At 40.8% G+C, this 17,394-nt stretch overlaps 1 protein-coding gene across 4 annotated transcripts in view; it reads right to left on the minus strand.

The window, feature by feature from the left end:
- The window catches only part of cadm2a (cell adhesion molecule 2a), a 212,279-nt gene extending 196,582 nt beyond the window's left edge, over positions 1 to 15,697 (minus strand). For 2 of the 4 annotated variants that reach the window (XM_086308769.1, XM_086308768.1), the window contains exon 1: positions 15,208 to 15,697. In XM_086308769.1, coding sequence (XP_086164895.1) covers positions 15,208 to 15,268 — 61 coding nt within the window. In that variant the 5' untranslated portion in view covers positions 15,269 to 15,697. The remainder of the gene's footprint in view (positions 1 to 15,207) is intronic. The other 2 variants (XM_086308770.1, XM_086308771.1) reach the window with 2 other exon arrangements.
- Positions 15,698 to 17,394: the final 1,697 nt, after the last annotated feature.

Genomic DNA, 17,394 nt, shown 5'->3' on the forward strand with positions numbered 1-17,394 from the left:
TCAAACCATAACCATATCAAAACAAGCAATGACGTGCCCAACTTGCATCATTTTATTGACTAGATAAACAGCTTTCTGTCTTTAAGAAGAATGTGTCATTTCATTTAATGTGGTATAAGATAATCTGAAATGCATTCATGAATTTTCCACACTGTTGGGTGCCTTTTGGTGCTCCAACTATACATTTTGAATTAGATTTCTCAACACCTTCATCTTCTTATCATATTTTAAGTCAAATTCATTAATGCCAATGATATATTTAAAATCTAGGTAGAAGCCAAAATTCAAAAGTTATTTTAGAAAGCTTTAAATACAATTGGTGTTTATAGGCTATATGCATATTGTGCAGTGCAAGACACAAAAATGCCTAGCTGTAAATTATCTAAGCCTTTTGAAATTATCTGAATGCACATAACCTTTAAGCAGCTGAACTGGCCTTGTGCAGATTTAAAGCTCAAGTCTTGCTTTATCCAGGGATAGTCAGATAGAGAACACAAGTGTAAAGGACAAAAAATGAAACCTGGAGAACATAGCTTTGTAGTGTAACAGTTACATCAGTACAGCCTGGGTACATTCTGACAGAAACAGAGCACTGCATGTATACCTCAGAACAAAGAAAATTATATGTCATGGTCTATAAAGAAAACCCTCTATCTATTTTCAGAGACAGTATCCTTGTGGCTTATATCATTATGTGGTCAATGTAGAACACTCATGATGTCACCCCCTTCTTTTCAGCCAGTGTTTTTGTTTCTTTGCTGTAGGCTGGCTGCAAAAGATAAAGCTACTTTAAGGACACAGAGTTCCACTTACGTATTTGACCAGGACAGTGAACCAAAATAGAACAGAAATAACATAATGATATAGCAGACCTTTACAGCTGTGAAGTACCATTTTATCCCGCTAATGCCTATCTGATTGTTAAAGACTTGCTGTGAACTTGTGCAGAAAGTAAAAAAGGTTAGTCACTCAATCAATTTCTGTTAGAGATCTCCTGCAGCTGTTTAAGATACCGCCGTTAGTCTGGAAAACAGTGCTCAAGGCAATCAGAGGCCACTCTGAGGAAACTAAAATATGAATAATATTTTGCTCTGTTTACTGTATAAATCAACAAGTGTTATTTAATACGTTTTTAGTACACATAAACTGTACTAACAGGGGACAAATATATACATCGAGGTCACTTTTTACCAGCTGATTATTATGTTTGGATTAGTTTGTGTCATGATCCTGGGTCATTTGATCCAGCGTTTTGAGTTTTAATATATTTTGATGTTTATGGTTTATGTTTAAGTTCATTAGCTAAGTTCATTTCTATTTTGCCTATGTTGCCCTGTTATAGTTTATTAGATTCCCCTTGTGTCTTCACCCCTGTATTTTGCCCTTGATGTGTTTCATGTCTGCATGTCTTATGTTGTCAAGCTCGTGTTGTCAATGTCTGCGTCTCATTATGTTTCCTGTTTTATTTTGAAGGGGTCCATCCCATGTTCATTGTGTTTAGTTTCATTTCCCTTGTGGCGTCATTATGTTCATTCTAATCAGCTGTTTCAGCATTTGTTTCCACTTCCCCTGATCATCTCCTGTGTGCATTTAGTCTGTGTTTTCACTCAATCCTTGCCAGGTCGTCTGTTGAGTTTTCGTCATGTTTCCAGGGTTTTTCATGGTCAGGTTTTTTAATCATGTCTTTGTCTCTTATGTTTAGCATTTAGTTTTTCCAAGTTTATTTCTAATTAGTTTTGCCTCAGTGTGCATCCAGCTTTTGTTTAGTATCTTTTCCCAGCCACAAATAAACGGCTTGCCTTTTGTTAAATTATAGTTTTGTTTCAAGTGTCTGCATCTGGATCCTCTTCCTCCCTCCACATGGTGTGCCAGTGCAAACCTTGACAGTTTGTGCACAAACTATTGTGAATATTCTGTGCACATACTTAGGACATAGTTACAGTTGGAAAGATATTCACAAATTCAAACATCACAGATAAATAAGTGAAAGATCATAAAAACATTATTGAGTTCAGTGTTTTAATGAAGGAATGGATCATTCTCTCAACAAAACACTGGTACCAAAACACCGGCGTCTGTATGGTCATTTCCAACAGCTGCCCAGATTTTCACTAGGCTGCTCTGCTCGTACTGTTACACATAATTTGAGACTAACAGCAAACTTGACACACAGGTACATCTTAGGTCCATGAAGGTTCTTATCTAAATCAGATATTGTCTCATCGTGTTGCCTAGCAACCACCTACCAGTGTTAAAATGACCCATTTGTAGCATCATGCTCTGATATCACCATCAAAAAGCATTTGCATCATTTCAATAGCGATAAAATTTAATGTATATCCACAAAACATTCAGTATGCTTGACATATTATGGCGTCATTGCGTTGCCTAGCAACCACCTAAGACTAAACACAGTCTATAATCACAGATGAAACAATACTATAACATGGGCACACATTAGTTCTGAGAAACCTGAAACATCCCTAAATAGTAAACTTGGCCTGACTCTGGTGAGTATGGGTGCTACAAAAAAACGAAAGACAAAACAAAACTGGTCTGCAGCCACAAGATGACTACCACAAGACAAGTGGACAGGCGACTACCTACAAAGCGCAACATCAAGATGCGACAAAAATAATCTAAAAGCTTCAAACTTGTTGTTAGGAACACCTTTTTGTTATTTTTACCTCTTTTTGTCCTCCCAGGTTTAATAGCTGTGAATCTATCAAAAAGGCCCAATTAAAGTAGAATCACTAATCAGATGGGTATGTCTCTTACTCAACTGTCCAGATGTCACTTGCTGAATAAATGGCTGCTGTACATTGCTCTTTTGCTTTTGTCAACCAGTCTCCAGACAGCAGTCTATGGAGATTATAAATGAGAAAGAAAGTCTTAAAATAATAATCATTAATAATTAATAGTTAACTATTAACACACCTAATTATACACTATGTGCCACAGTATATAAATATCCAGTGGAAGTCACTTCTGTGATAGCCATGATTGAGTGCTCTTTTTTAAGAATAAAATTTAATTGTCACCTCTGTCTCTGGTAAATCAAATTCACAAAATGTGCTCAGAATCCAGTTCACTGCTGTCCAAATTACCTACGGATAACAGCAAAACAAAATCAACTGTAGTTACTCACCACCTTGTGGGTGCTGTAGTAAAACTTTAACGTCTGACAAGGACATCAACATAAATTTTCCCAAACTTCACAGCTTCTTTAATTCGGTCACAGGATCTGCATTGCCATTGGTATGCAGTTTCCACTACACTGCAAAACTCAGCGGTGCTTGTTAAAACACTTTTCATATCTACGCAAGTGCAATGAATGGTGTCTGACAAGGGCGCTTGTCAGCCAATTGGAGTATTCTTATAAAGGAAGCACCCTGGCAAGATGAAAGCCAAGGGTGACACTGGAGAGAGTGGTGTCGGGGGTGAGAGAGAAACGAAATATCCAGGAGAGAGATGGTAGAAGAGCGAAAGGAGATGCAAAAAGAGAGACAAAGTAGTGAAGTGAAAACATGTGACACAACTTTCTTTCTCGACTGAAACACATTTGCATTGCTGCATTACTAACTGGAGGGCAGCCCAGCAGCTTTCACATCCGGGGGTCTGCATGTTTCATAAAACTATAAGAATGACTGACATCAAAATCTATATGCTATGTGTGTGCTTTGTATGAATTGCTGAAACTTAAATAGAAAACCCAACCTTTTTTTCTGCATTCACATAGCAGAAGTGATACAGACCCTGTGAGGCTCCATCTCTTCATTGTGATATATAATAAATGCGTCAAACTCTTTGTGAATACCACTTGCGTTTGTGAGATGTTGTGCCTGAGTTTAGGTGTTTGAGGACAAGTCTGAAGATGTGTCAAGTCTCATTTCCTGAATATTTCATGCGTGGCTGCTGTTCTTTTTTTGGGGGCTCTCTTATTTTTTCCCCCTCACTGCACTGGGGAATTCCTCTATTCTCCCCTCATCCATCCTGTTACCACCACATCCTCTGAATTCTCACATTCCCTCACCCTCCACCCATTTTGTGTCGCAGGCACTCACAGTGTTTTGCTGTAACCCCCATTCCTGTCTCATGTCATCTTATCATAGTGAGACCTAAAGACAGTGTTGACACAGCAGTGGCCAATAGCATGTCATACAGAACACCAGCCAAGCCACAGGCACAACAAATACTTGCATAGCATCTGAAAACAACCCATCACCTTCCCCTGGTGAATTCTCTGCTGTCTTTGCTTGCGCCTTCCTCCTCGGTTCTGCTTTCTTGTTATCTCTTTTATCGAGGTGGCCTTCTTTGAACGATAAGTACCCACTGGATATCAGGAGAGCTGCTACTTCAGGAGTTATGCTGCTAATTTTGAGAATCGAGCTGGAAAGGGATGAAAGCAATGCAAGCGGTCCAAGCAATCATTCTGTTTGGTGTAGTGTCATACTTTAAAAGGCCCAATTTAATACAAATTAACAAGTAAATGTCTACTTGCTTCGAGTTAATTCAGCCCTAGTCTCTGATACGTCTTGCTTAATTTTTTTTTCTTCCCAAGGATGATATGATTTTTTTTTTTCAAACAGCGCCTTGCTGTGCTGTGCTGTGCCACGCACAGAAATAATGTACCATAATGTCAGTGATTTCAGCATTTCACTTAATTTAAACTGGAAAAGTGGCGTTGATTTTAAATGTCATATTTGCTATCTGTGGGAGGGACATGCCTATACATGCTGCAATGTCTCCTTGTAAACATCATGAATGTGCAAGTAGTGTGCGAATTAGCAGCGCTAGAGTACAAGTGCAAGACTGCAATTAATCAATTGCATGACTATCTTTGACTTATCAGTTTCATTTTACTTACAAGCAGAGCTACATTACGTGGGACATAAGATTACATCAAAGAAAGCACAGGCGCTGACGTCAGGAAAACGTATCAAAACTGCAGCTTTTGATTAAAGGCTCGAAAATAACGCAATCCCATACGGGCACGAGCATGTAAATCTCAATAAAAACACAAGCAATAAAAAAAATCTATGTAAACTGTACTATTCCTACAGTGTACATTTCTGAGAATCGCCTTAGCTAAGTAAGTTGCTACCGTATTCAAATGTTACTCTAAGGGACTTCAGTTTTACAAACATAATGCCTATGAGGTCAAAATGGTGGTACTAGGATTAAAGGCTTCCTCCCAAGCAAGCTAAACTATGATCACCTGTGTCGAGGAACTAATACAGTCTAAAGATATGGCTTCTTGTCGTTTAGAGGCTCAGAATTAGTGGTCAGTGCATTAAGGCAAAGGCTTAGGATCACCACTTAGTCCTGAACAGTAGGCTACCCCTTACCTCCTCAGTATAACTGTGGTTAACACTGCTTCATTAATACTACTGCGCCTAGAGAGTTCCCTCTCTCTTTCTCTTTCTCTCTCTTTTGTGTGTGCGTCTGTGCAAAGGCGGACACAGTCAGGTGACCAGGATTGGCGTGTGTGTCTGTGTGTGTGAGTCATCTGTTAAGGTTTGAATATTTGCCCCGCTTATGTCTCCATTCACCATTTTTGTCCCCTCTCTCCCACTATCCATCTCAGCTACAGAGTAGCATGATAATGTTGTTCTGAGGGTGCTTCTCAGAGGATTAGCAGAGATTAGCATTAGCTGGTCCATTTGAACTGGATACACATACAGCAGCATTTGCATGCGGGGAAAACGAGTCTAGGATTTTAGCCATAGTACGAATTTAGAGTGGAAGCTAAGGAAGCAGTAAGAAAAGAAGAAACTATACTTTCAAAAAAGGAATATTGCTAAACACGTTCAGTGTCTTGTAAAGCAAACAGTTACCATGAATAAATGGGTTTAATAGCAAAGCTGAGAGTTTGCATCAGAAACTGCTGGCTACCTGTGATTCATAGTTTTAATTGTTTGCCTGTGCATTTTGCATCCGGTGTAGTTCAGTCTCTGCAAATATAGAATTTATTTGGATGTGAAATGGTCAGAAAATGCGAGTGCAACGTATTAATCAAATGCTTGGATTGACAAATTTTCTGCTGAAGAGTGCCTCTATCATTGAAATGTCATAAAAACTAAAAATAAAAGACAACTGCCAGAATCCCAACGCACAAATGAAACCCAAATCCATCAAAACCAAATTCACTCCCCAGGTGGGGCTCCATTTAACATTCGAAACTGTCAGCAAGGCTCTGTGCAGCAACATAAAATTATTCAAACATAAAAATGCAGCACCAGGCTGCTAACTGATTAGATTACACTGTTTGAAAATTGTTTCAAGCACAGCATGTGTACATGTTTATATGTATATTAACATCACTCGCAAATGAGACCCACTAGATTCTAACTACGTGAGAATATTTACCAGCTTCAGTCAGTGGGAGCTTTTGACTGTATAAGAGATGGACGGGGTAATTGAGAGTTCTGTGAGCCAAACAATAATGAGGAAGATAAAGAAGGAATTGAGTTGACTGTGTTTGCCATTTCTCATGATAAGAGATGAGCAGAGCCGGGAAAGGGCTGCAAAAAAAGGGGACCGCTCTGCTTTCCAAAAGAATGCATCTGCTGTATGTCGAACTTGTCTGCTCGTTGTTTTTGCAAAGCACAATGCTTGCTCAACCCAACCGGAGCAAAGTGAGAGAAAAGCAAATAGCTTTAAGATAGGCGGTGAAATTACCCGTAATTGGAGACCATTTAAAAACATAATAACTTCTTTGTTTCCTCAGCAGGAGGTTCAGGGCTGGGGAAGCTTTTTGATTAGAACTGGAGATGAGTTAGCTATAAAACTACTGAGCCAAGCCTTACCCAGATTCATGCAGTGTGTGCGTGTGTGTGTCTGTGCATGTGCTTGAGTTCAGTCTGTCTGCCAAAATGCAAAAATTAATAACTGGATGAAGCAGGATTATTAGGGTCCAGCGATGGTTCGAAAGGGACCAATTGGAAATAAAAATAAATAAATCACCACACTAATTTCCACATGAGGCAGCAGGAACAAGCAAACAGGCTTGTAAAATCTCAGCGCTTCGATGCTAAACGCGAAGTTACGAAAAAATTTAAATGGAGCATGAAAATATGTATTAAAATCCAGCTGGAAACATGCCACAGCATCTTTAACAAAGATGTGTATGTGGTAGCAAATTGTCACCGTTCCACCGAGGAGGATAGTGGAAGTAAGCTTAGGGGTGTGTGCCACTTAGGATGGGGGGAATAATGTTGTGTAGCATATAATGGATTTGCATTGTGGCAAACAGAGACAGATGGCAGAGAGGGGTGCGTGTTTCTGTGTGCTACGTGTTTGCTAGCTTGGACACACACACACACACATAAACACACACACTCGCAACACTGCGTAGCACAATGTGTGCAGAGAAGAAATCCCTAAGGCACATTATGTATGCTGCCGCTCGCTCACCCAAGCCAAGGGTCTCAGTTCATTTGGTTTTTAACTGTTATAAATTGTCTCACTTGACTCCATCTTCCCTCCCCTGTACAACAGGCCTGGAGCAATTTCTACACACAGAGCGGCCAGAGTCTAAACTTAGAAGCCACATAAGATTTTGAAATACTCACAAGCTGGATCCATACTGCTATAAAAACGTATATGACACAGACCCCAGCTGATCTACAGATGTCATACAGTGCAGCCTGTGTATACACAGAGAGCCTATACGTGCATATATTCGAATGTCAACATTTACACATATCAAGAAGTGTACCAAGTGCAACGAAGAAAAGTCTTCTTCCAAATGCCCACTTTGCATCTTTTTACAATTGATGTGTGTGTGTGTGTTTTGTGTAATTGTGTGTCTGTAAACAGGTGTATGGGCTTATGGTGTAAAATCTTTTTAACCGGATGAAATTTCACACTTGTAGCTCTCAAAAGTAATCACTGAATTACAGCCTTTAAATATAATCTCCAGTTTCACACACATGCACACACACACACAGAAACCCATGCACACAAGTACACACAGTCCTCCACTTGTTCTCGGATCTAAAGTCCTGAAATAACAATTTGGTAAAAACTGAGTTAAGGTGATTTACGGTGAAAATACCGATTTGATCTGAGTCTGAGCCAACATCAGGAGATTCTAAGTGAATAACTTTGCTACATTAGATGTGTTTATGAATGGTGATCATGCAAAAGGGTGCTTAATAGCTCCCACAGACTAAATTAAGATGTGAGGAGACCCTCCAGCTGATGATTAGACAAGGGACTAGAAAGTGACTTCTGGCGATAAGACGAATACAAAAAACATACACACTCAAGTGCGCGCACACACAAATAGAGGCGCACATAGCGTCAATTAACATGAACATGTGTCTTTGGGGAATTATATTTCAATTAGCTTTAGCTTTCCTTTGAGACCATAATGGTAAAACAAGTGCATAGTTGTGCAATTGTGGATGTCGTAAATCCTGCTTTTCAATTAGTATCATGTAATACTTCCATATTGTTAATGTATATGCACAAGTTAAGCAGTTAAGGGCCAAATTGGTGTTTTGCAGAATATAAAAGAACCATTAAATTAAAATGAAGTATATGCACGGAAAGTTTTATGCAGCTGCCACTAACGCAGCTGCATTTTAACGCTGATTTAAAAGTAAATTATAGCAATGAGAAATGATAAAGTGCTGCCATCCATTAAAAAAAATGTAGAATCATCATTAGGAGGAAATGCAAAAAAGGATGCGAGCCATTTAAGGGGTTGCTTTATGAAACAGAAGCAGAGATTGTGAGTGCACCTGTGGGATTCTCCACGGATACGGGTTCATTTCCTGTTTCGACCAGACTATACAAGAAGACAAAAAAGAATTTAGAAAAACGCCTCAAATCTTTAGCCCTGAAGTTGCATCTCTCTCTCTCTCTCTCTCTACCCTATTGTGTTTTGGTCTGCTTCCAAAATGTTTCACCGTTTTTTCCTGTAAACTCTTCCTGACAACTCAGATTTGATGAAAACAAATATGTGTGCACGCGGACAGGGAAAGATGAATCTTTGCCACCAAAAGAGCAGCAATAAAGTGGGAAAAAAAGCCAAGATTTTGAAGCTGCATCCCACGTTGGGTCAATATTATCAGAGCAAATGCAGACCATGAAAACAAGAGATTTGGCAGGTTTTGTTTTTGTTTTTTTTCCTCCACACTGCCGGGTTTTTGTTTTCACATTTGTACATGTTTATTTACTGTATACAGAAAATATAGCTCTGTGAGTATCTTTCTGTACATAATATGGGCTAACTTTGCTGGCCAAATTATTTTGTCTGTTAGGAACAGAGTCCACAAACAAATAACACCGTCGGGGCACGGCAAGGAAATCACTCTTACACTCTTACACTGACTCTGGCCCTCTGTGAATTGTGGGAAAAGAAGCTGTCAGATGAAAGAGCACATGGAATAAAATATAAAGAACTTATCAAGGCTCAGAGTTCTCAGACAGGAAACCCTATGATAACCTGAAGAGCACAGTAGGTTAAACTGAAAGCACATCAAATCAGCCCATTCGATTCTGTAAGGTCTTTGTATGTGTGTGAGATTAAGAAAGAAAATAAAGAAGCAGAAAACAATGCAGCTATCTTTAGTTTTCTTTCATTTCTCCTTTACTTTTCACTCTGAATGTTCTTGTACTGTTTTGAGCAAAAGTGAAAAGACACTGTCCCTGCAACACTCTCTGTAGGGAGAGCTTTAATCCAAAAGGTGATTGTGTTTGTGTCTCTTTATTCCATAGTGTTTAAGATTAGTAACACATGGTTTGTCAAAGACTGGAGCTTCAGATTAGCTACTCGCTAATCCTTTGGAATTCACTGCTAATACAGACATCACATATGCAAGCATGCGTACACACAGACACACTAACACCCAATAACGCTGTCTGTCTCCTTCCCGATGGGTGCGCGTGTGATTAATTTTCAGGGTGAGATGATATCTGCTCTCTGTAGTCAGACTCAAACTAAAAGCAGCTAAACACAGAGGTCTGCCTAAAAGATGGAATGAAACGGCTAGCCTTAAGTACCTTCATGAGAATGACGCATCATACTGAATCAGTGCTGTGGTCAGAGCAGGCTGATGAACGTCATACATTGACACAAGCACTTTAGTTCATCTTCTTACTTGTACACATAAAAAGCAGCATTTTAACTTTGAAGAAAAGCCCCATCAGCTGATATGTTAGCTGAGCTCGCACACTTGTTTCTCCTACCGGGAGGTCTATTTAGGGTGCAAACTTGCTGTCTGCTGATGCCGCTGCTGCAGCCAAATCCACCTGTGGGCTTGTATTTTCACCATTCTCCACGGAAAGCTGCATTTGATCTCTCCCTTCTCACGCTTTGGGCTGCCTTTAAATTACACTTTGCTTAAGAGATACGAAACACAGCCCTGACACCAAAATACAAATCTACATTTATTCTACACGGATTCACTACAAAGATGTTTATTTGTGAGGGAAAAGGTTTGTTTGGCACTTTCTGTGTTTCAGTTCTCTAACAGCATCATGAGCATATGAATCTACTCGAAAACGTCTGTCAACAGGGTTAATCTAATATACTATTTATTAAAATTAAAATACCACTTATACTACTTCTAAATATGACGTGCTCTTGAACTTCTGCCTGGCAGCATAACTGCAAAGGTTTTTTTTTTTTTAAACATTTACACTTGAAATGTGCAGTGATTAAAAAGACCACAGTATCAGACAGAAAATCATTCAAGACTATTTCTATATTTCAGGTGATAGTCAGCAGGATTTGTAAAACCCTGCATTATAGAATTCAACAAGCTGCGTGTCTGCTTTAAAGCTATTTGATTTGTGCGTTTACCTGCAAAATGGGTCGACCTGGAAGCATTGAACGTACATAAAAAACATCAGCACATATGTCACTGTGTTTAGACATGCAATGAAAGGTAAATGGCATTTATACACCGCTTTTCTAGCTGCATTAAAAGCACATCATACATAAGCCACATTTAATACTTTCTCATTCATATCAATACATTTAATACATACAGCGCTTTCTACTTCACAAACACACAGACACACACTAAGGTTTGAGGTGCGGCATCTTGCCCAAGGACACTTAAAATCACAGACACTCTGTTCTACCTTTGGAACCACAGCCAGCCCATCCTACAGGCAAGATGAGTCATGCCACCACTTCATATCTGGAGATACTTAGCAATGGGCACATACCAATTTGGCAATGTTTTCTGCAGTTTTCATCATGACAGAAAGAATTCCACGACTTAAAAAAAAAATCAGTTCATTTTATTTTTGGAATTTTGAGTTGAATTTCAGCTTGATAAAGTCCTCTATATAACAAACACTTCTGAAGTTGTGTGGTTTAACAATGACACTCCGTCTGCCTGGCATTGGTGTCTCTGCTGCGTCACTCGGTGTGGGTGCATCCTATTTTGCAGGCTCATATAAATGCCTCAGAGATTTCCACAGACTGGTTTAGTAACTGAGCTATTGGCTAGCACTCTACACACTGGAGGACATTTGCATAAAAACATTTTATTTCGCCCATGTGTCTTACTACATGTGTTTTTGCCACCTCTGAATCTCTGCCATCTGCGACAACATGTGTATTAAGCTTAACAATGCTTGGCCTCCTGCCTCTTCTTGCCTCATTTTATCCCTGTGTTTAAATACAGCAAAAGAGTCTCTGTATTTAACTTATCATAGCTTTGTATTCCCAAGCAAAACCTGTCCACATGCACTGGTTTAGTGATATGGAAACAGTTGGAACAGGTGGCAGGATCACAATGTTTTTGCTTTTTTTTTTCTTCTGGAGCAGTTCTGGAGTGACACATCTCTGCTCTGCCATGAAGAGCGGAAGAGCGTGTAAGCTCTGAATCTTACTATGTTCCCCTCCAGCCTCCTCCTCCTTTCTGTTTTAACTTTTTTAACACCTGGACTAACAAAAGACTGGCTTTGATCATGGGAAATCCCTTGGCAGAGCAGCAATGAATCCACAGTGGAGCTCCAAGTGTGTGTGTGTACTATGCAATGCACATAGTGCCAGTGTTGCTAGACTGAGTGTTCTCAGTACCGGAGCTTCATAGCCCGGGTAAAAGGTACCGGAGGACACCACATGCGGTTTGCGTCAAAGCACGACCGTGAAAACACACGCACGCACACAGAAGTGGGAGGGAAAGTGCAAGTGAGCACGAAAGACAGAAATCTTGTTTTTCCCGTGTAATCAGTGGCTCTGTAAACACACACACACACACACACACACACACACACACAAGGCTGCTTGTTATCAGAAGCTTTCCCACGCTGCTGTGGTACAAAGCTCCACACCAGGATGGGAGGATGAAGAGAGGGAGGGATGGACGGAAGTACAGAGGGATGGAGGGTCAGTCTTCAGCAGCTTAGACTCACTGCAGGGATAAACACATCCCTCAGCGGGGGTCTGTATTTAGGGTAGCAAGATCAGAGTTCAAAACAGACAGACTGCCAGGCAGGCAAAGCGACAAGGAACAGACAGAGCAGCAAAGATAAACTAGCATCCAAACAGCAAACAACAACCAGCGCACATATCACACACTTTAGTTGAGGAGATTGCACATTCCTCCTCCACACCTCTGCTCCCACATTACTCTTACATCAACTCCTCTATTCTAGAACATCTCCCTGTTTCTCTGTCACTCGCTGCCTCTATCTCCCCTCGCCTGCTGCTCAGCCCTGAGCGCTTACGTAAGAGACCCATTTGCATAACAGGCTGTTTTCTCTGGCTACGGCATGGGCACATGAAACACACAGAATAATATGCTAACAACTCGGGCTGTTGGTAAACAACGACCTCCATCACAACATTTCGCGTTCGCACTATATGTGGCGCAGGTCTCGTCGGTGACAGAAATTTAGAGTCTCGGGATCTCTTGATGCCAGCTGGCTTGAGGCCAGAGGGGCTGAAACAGCTGTCATTTACGGAGCGCGCGGATATGTCTTCGGCTTGATAGACTTCATTCAGGTGGAGGCTGAACTGCCTGCTGTGTGAAACCTATGCAATAATAGGCCTTGCACCTAGAGATGACTGTTCAAATCAAGCAGCCTAGCATTATCCTCTTCAGGGTTAGGACGAGAGGGAAAGAGCCTCATGTGAGTGTGTGTGTGTGGTGGGGAGCCACACATGCAACGAGCTCTGCTGTTGGCGGAATGCTTATGGCTTTGCTAAGGCCTCTTCAAACATAAGCTATAAACATAGGGCACGCATTTATAGGAATATATGCAAACACACATACCCATAATCGAATGCACACATACTCACAGAGCATGCCAGCCTTAAGAGAATGAGCAGGAAAAAGAAAGGCTCTGGAACATCAGTAAATCCTGCAATGGAAGCTGTCAGATATACCCTGAGATACCTTATTACAAAGCCATTCATTAAGTCAAGAATTGCTCTAATCATGCGGTTATTAAGAAAGGACTGCTCTCTCTCATTTCGCTCTTATGCACACACACACACAAGTGCACTTCAAAGAGACAACAACAAATGATCAAGGGAATCAAGCACAAATGCTCTCTTATTTGAGATTTCTCTTTTTCCTCAAGTCAAGATGTCGCTAATTTTGCCTTTCATGTTGATACATTTGCCACGCAGTTCTTTAAATACATCATGATATCATTTGAAACGGGGGGTGAAGCGGACTAAAAGGTTTGTGTGGCAAACGTGGCCCTGCTGAGAGACTAACAGTTGTGTCAAAGTAAATTCATCCCCTCTCCTGCCGGTCCATTCCAGAATCTCAAGAACCTGTGTGTTCCCTCTTTTACTTTGTACATAAATAGGAATACTATAATGTCAATTTGGATGCCTAAAGGGCTGAACACCATCCAGCGCTTAATATAGAGGTTACGGAGAATTTATGTAAAAATGATGCTGAAATGTACAGTAGAATTTGCATCAGGTTTTCAGTGGTTTCAGTATAATGTGTATTCTGAAAATCAGAGTCTAAAATACCACAACAGCACATTTTCTTTTTTTTTCTTTTATATACATTCCAAACCGACAAACGTTTAATAATATCAAAGATGGCATTTGCCATCTGATCTATGGACATTTATGTGTGTCTCCATTTAAAAGAAGTTAACATGTCAAAACAAAAACTGAAAAATTACCACTTTGTTGGGATTCTAGTCTTTGCCAATGTTGCATTCCTAGTAAAAGCAGTTGACCTTGACCCCCAATGTCACCTTACTCATGTTTACAGTTGGATTATCTGATGCCTAAACACAGCTGCAAGCTGTTTATAGTCGTCAAAAATAAATAAGAAGGTTGAAATAACAGAATATTTTGAAATCACACACCTTTAAGACTCAACTGAAATCGGAAATTAGTTGTACCGTATATTTTATACTAGCACTGTGAGGCTTAATCTGAGTGAAGGACATTAAGATTATGAGCAATCATTTCGGAATGAAAACTTTTGAGAATTTAACACAAAAACTCTGCCAATCCCATATCAACCCATGTACGTGTGGTCGTCAATCCAGGCTTCCTTAAATCGTTACTTACGCACAAGCCGCCCGAGCTGACCGTACGCAAAAACGCAGATATCTCTACAGAGCAGACTAAACATAAGTCTCGATCATGAATTAAAACAGGGAAATGCACTCAGCAAACAAAAAGCTCCGCATGTCAAAGAGCTTCTAAAGCTGCCTTAACGAGCAGTGCCAAACTGTTCGGTGCGCAAAAAGCTGCCAGTGTCTCCGGCACTCATTTAAGTGCTGCAAGTCAAAAACAACCGCGGGGGACGGTTATTGTGATCATTTTGAGGTGTGTCTTTTTTTTTGGACAACCAATCACGCACAGGACACAACATCAACATCATAAAGACACAGATGCGACAGACTTTAGGCTTTCGCGCTTGGGTTGAGGACCCGTGCCCAGTGCATACATTTATGAAAACAGGATATTCTAGCCAACCTGGCTGTTATAGGGCACGCTTTCTTCTCTAGCTGCCTCGCGTTTTCAGACAAACGCGCATCCATTCAACACACGTACACAGTATACGCGCAGGCACAGAGACACGTATAGCACATGTGAATGAGAAGCTCTATCTGTGAGTGTGTGTGTGTGTGTGTGTGTGTGTATGTGTAACGGAGAGGGTTTATCCTGCCCTGCTGTTGGCCTGGAACATGCGCGTATACACATCACGCACATAGACAACTCACGCACGTACGCACCACCCGTCCCAGGCTCACCTTTAAGAAGAATCCCATAAATAGTGTAGAGGGTGAAAATCAAATGACTCTTGAGTTTCATCCTGTCTTCCCCTTGTCTTGCTCCCGTCTTTCCGCGCTTATTTCTCCTCTCCAATTCTGGATCTGTAACCGGACGGCTTTGTCAGCTTATCCAGGTAGACTTGGGAGTGTGCCTTTTGTGCGTCTCTTGGAGACGGGGAACGGGGTTAATGCAAACCGACTTCCCGACCCGCAATCTGTCTTGCTTTGGAATACGTAAAAAGTCTCGGTCATCAAAAACAATATTTTGGGTGTTCTTTCACAAATGCACCGCCAGTAAGGTGTAGAGTTAGTTTCCGGTCCTCTGAACAGGAACCGAAAACCTCAGGAACCAAGAAGAGTTGTCCTCCGGTAACAGGATGAATGCCGTTGCCTTACTACTGTCTGCCCCGCTCTTGGTCTGCTGTGGCGTCCACGGCGAAGGGAACACGAGTGGATTGTTTGAGTCCCGCCCACACGGTTCTGACTGACATGAAAGGTGAACCAATCAGAACGACCCGCGGGGGAGGGAAGCTGGAGGGGAGAGCGTCTGTGCGTTTGCGTGTGCCATGCGCGTGCGCGATGCATACTGCAAGAAATATCGCTTTCAACAAGGTTTTAGACATTCACTGTTAAAATATGATTCAGTCTCAGCAGAAGGAAGGTCAGTGAGATGAGTTAATCCCCCTCCCCCCCGCACAGGAAAGTGGACAAAGCTTGTCGAGTCAGTGATACTAATCTTTGCAAATGTCTGAAGGCAGCTGTTTCGTGGTAACCTGGAATGTTCTCGCTCAGTAGCAGAATTCTTTTTTGTGCGTGTGTGTTTTATTATATGAACAATAAAAAGAGTTAGATAACCCATATGCAAGTATGCTGTCACGCACCACTCTATAAACATACGTTTGAAAATTGTGCACCTCTGCAGTTGCGCCTCTTATAAGTAAAACGAATACACTGCATGAGTGATGATGACCAATACAGTTTGAATAATAAAGCTGGGACGAAGGCAGCATAAGGGGCGGAAACACTGGGAAATTCGTAAATTAATTCTTATTTAAATTTCCCTGTAAATCTGAATCAGCCACTGCAGAACTGGTAAAACGATTCAGCTGTTTGAGTGGGATCTGTGATTTCAGCCTCTGAAGTGTGGCGTGAAATGCATTGTTTCCGGGATGCTGCTACTGGGCACTGCCTAATCGACACAGGCCGATCATTTTTTACAGTGTACTCGTGGAATGGACTCTGAATTCAAAACACAGAAGGTGCGTGTTGACACGCTCCTGAGCGTGAGCTGCCCTCCTGCATGAACTGGGTAACTCACGTACACGTTTCATCTCTTTCCGCGTGGTTGATGGTGATGATCAAGGTTAGAGAACTGTGAAGTATTAGGGGTGACAAATACCCGAGCTTTGAAGATTGTCTTGCAGGGGACAATCTGGCGGATGGTGAGGTTAAGTGGGATGTGAGGGGACAAGGCAGCATGTAGGTATGAGGGACACAGATAGAAAAAGCAGTTAAGAATGAAGCAGGAAAAGAAAGAGCAGGTCCCACAATACGAGGGCATGGTGAGACTGACATGTCGGGACTGAGGACTCATGGCTGAGGTATGTGATCATGTATGATCGTCACATTTTAATGTAGTTTTGTATGTTGAAAGGGTGGTCTGAGAAACTGAATTTGGATGGTTAGGTCACAATCATACTGTCTGTCTATAAGTAACACAGAAATTAATTAGGATTGTTTATCACTTAACAGACTTTTGTGTACTGGTAGGACCATATGACGTATCTATTGCCCTTTAGGTTCTGTGCTTCAGCAGATACCTCTTGGAGTGGTGTTTACTTTTAAAGAAATAGTATTTTAATTTCTATATGGTCATTGTGTTTATTTGTTTTAAACATACAAGAAGTTTGTAGTGCAGGAAAAAAAGTACCTCATACAATTTTGAGTGTAATTTTGTTATTATTATTTTTTATTCACATGGCCATAGTACATATGTAGCACTCGTTTCATTTTTCCGTAAAATTTGTTTAAATGTGTTAAATATCAAGTGAAAAAAGTTTGTAATCACAAGTTTATTTTGTTTTACAATAAAAAGAAAATAAACAGACAAACAAAGACATTGCTGGAACATTGTATATGTTTTCATATTGTTATTTCATCAGTTAT

This window comes from Aulonocara sp. 'chitande type north' Nkhata Bay, linkage group LG10, assembly GCF_057382095.1.
Source record: "Aulonocara sp. 'chitande type north' Nkhata Bay isolate Kocher_YH1m ecotype deep benthic linkage group LG10, A_spYH_male_GT1.1, whole genome shotgun sequence".
NCBI classification, from domain to species: Eukaryota; Metazoa; Chordata; class Actinopteri; order Cichliformes; family Cichlidae; genus Aulonocara; species Aulonocara sp. 'chitande type north' Nkhata Bay.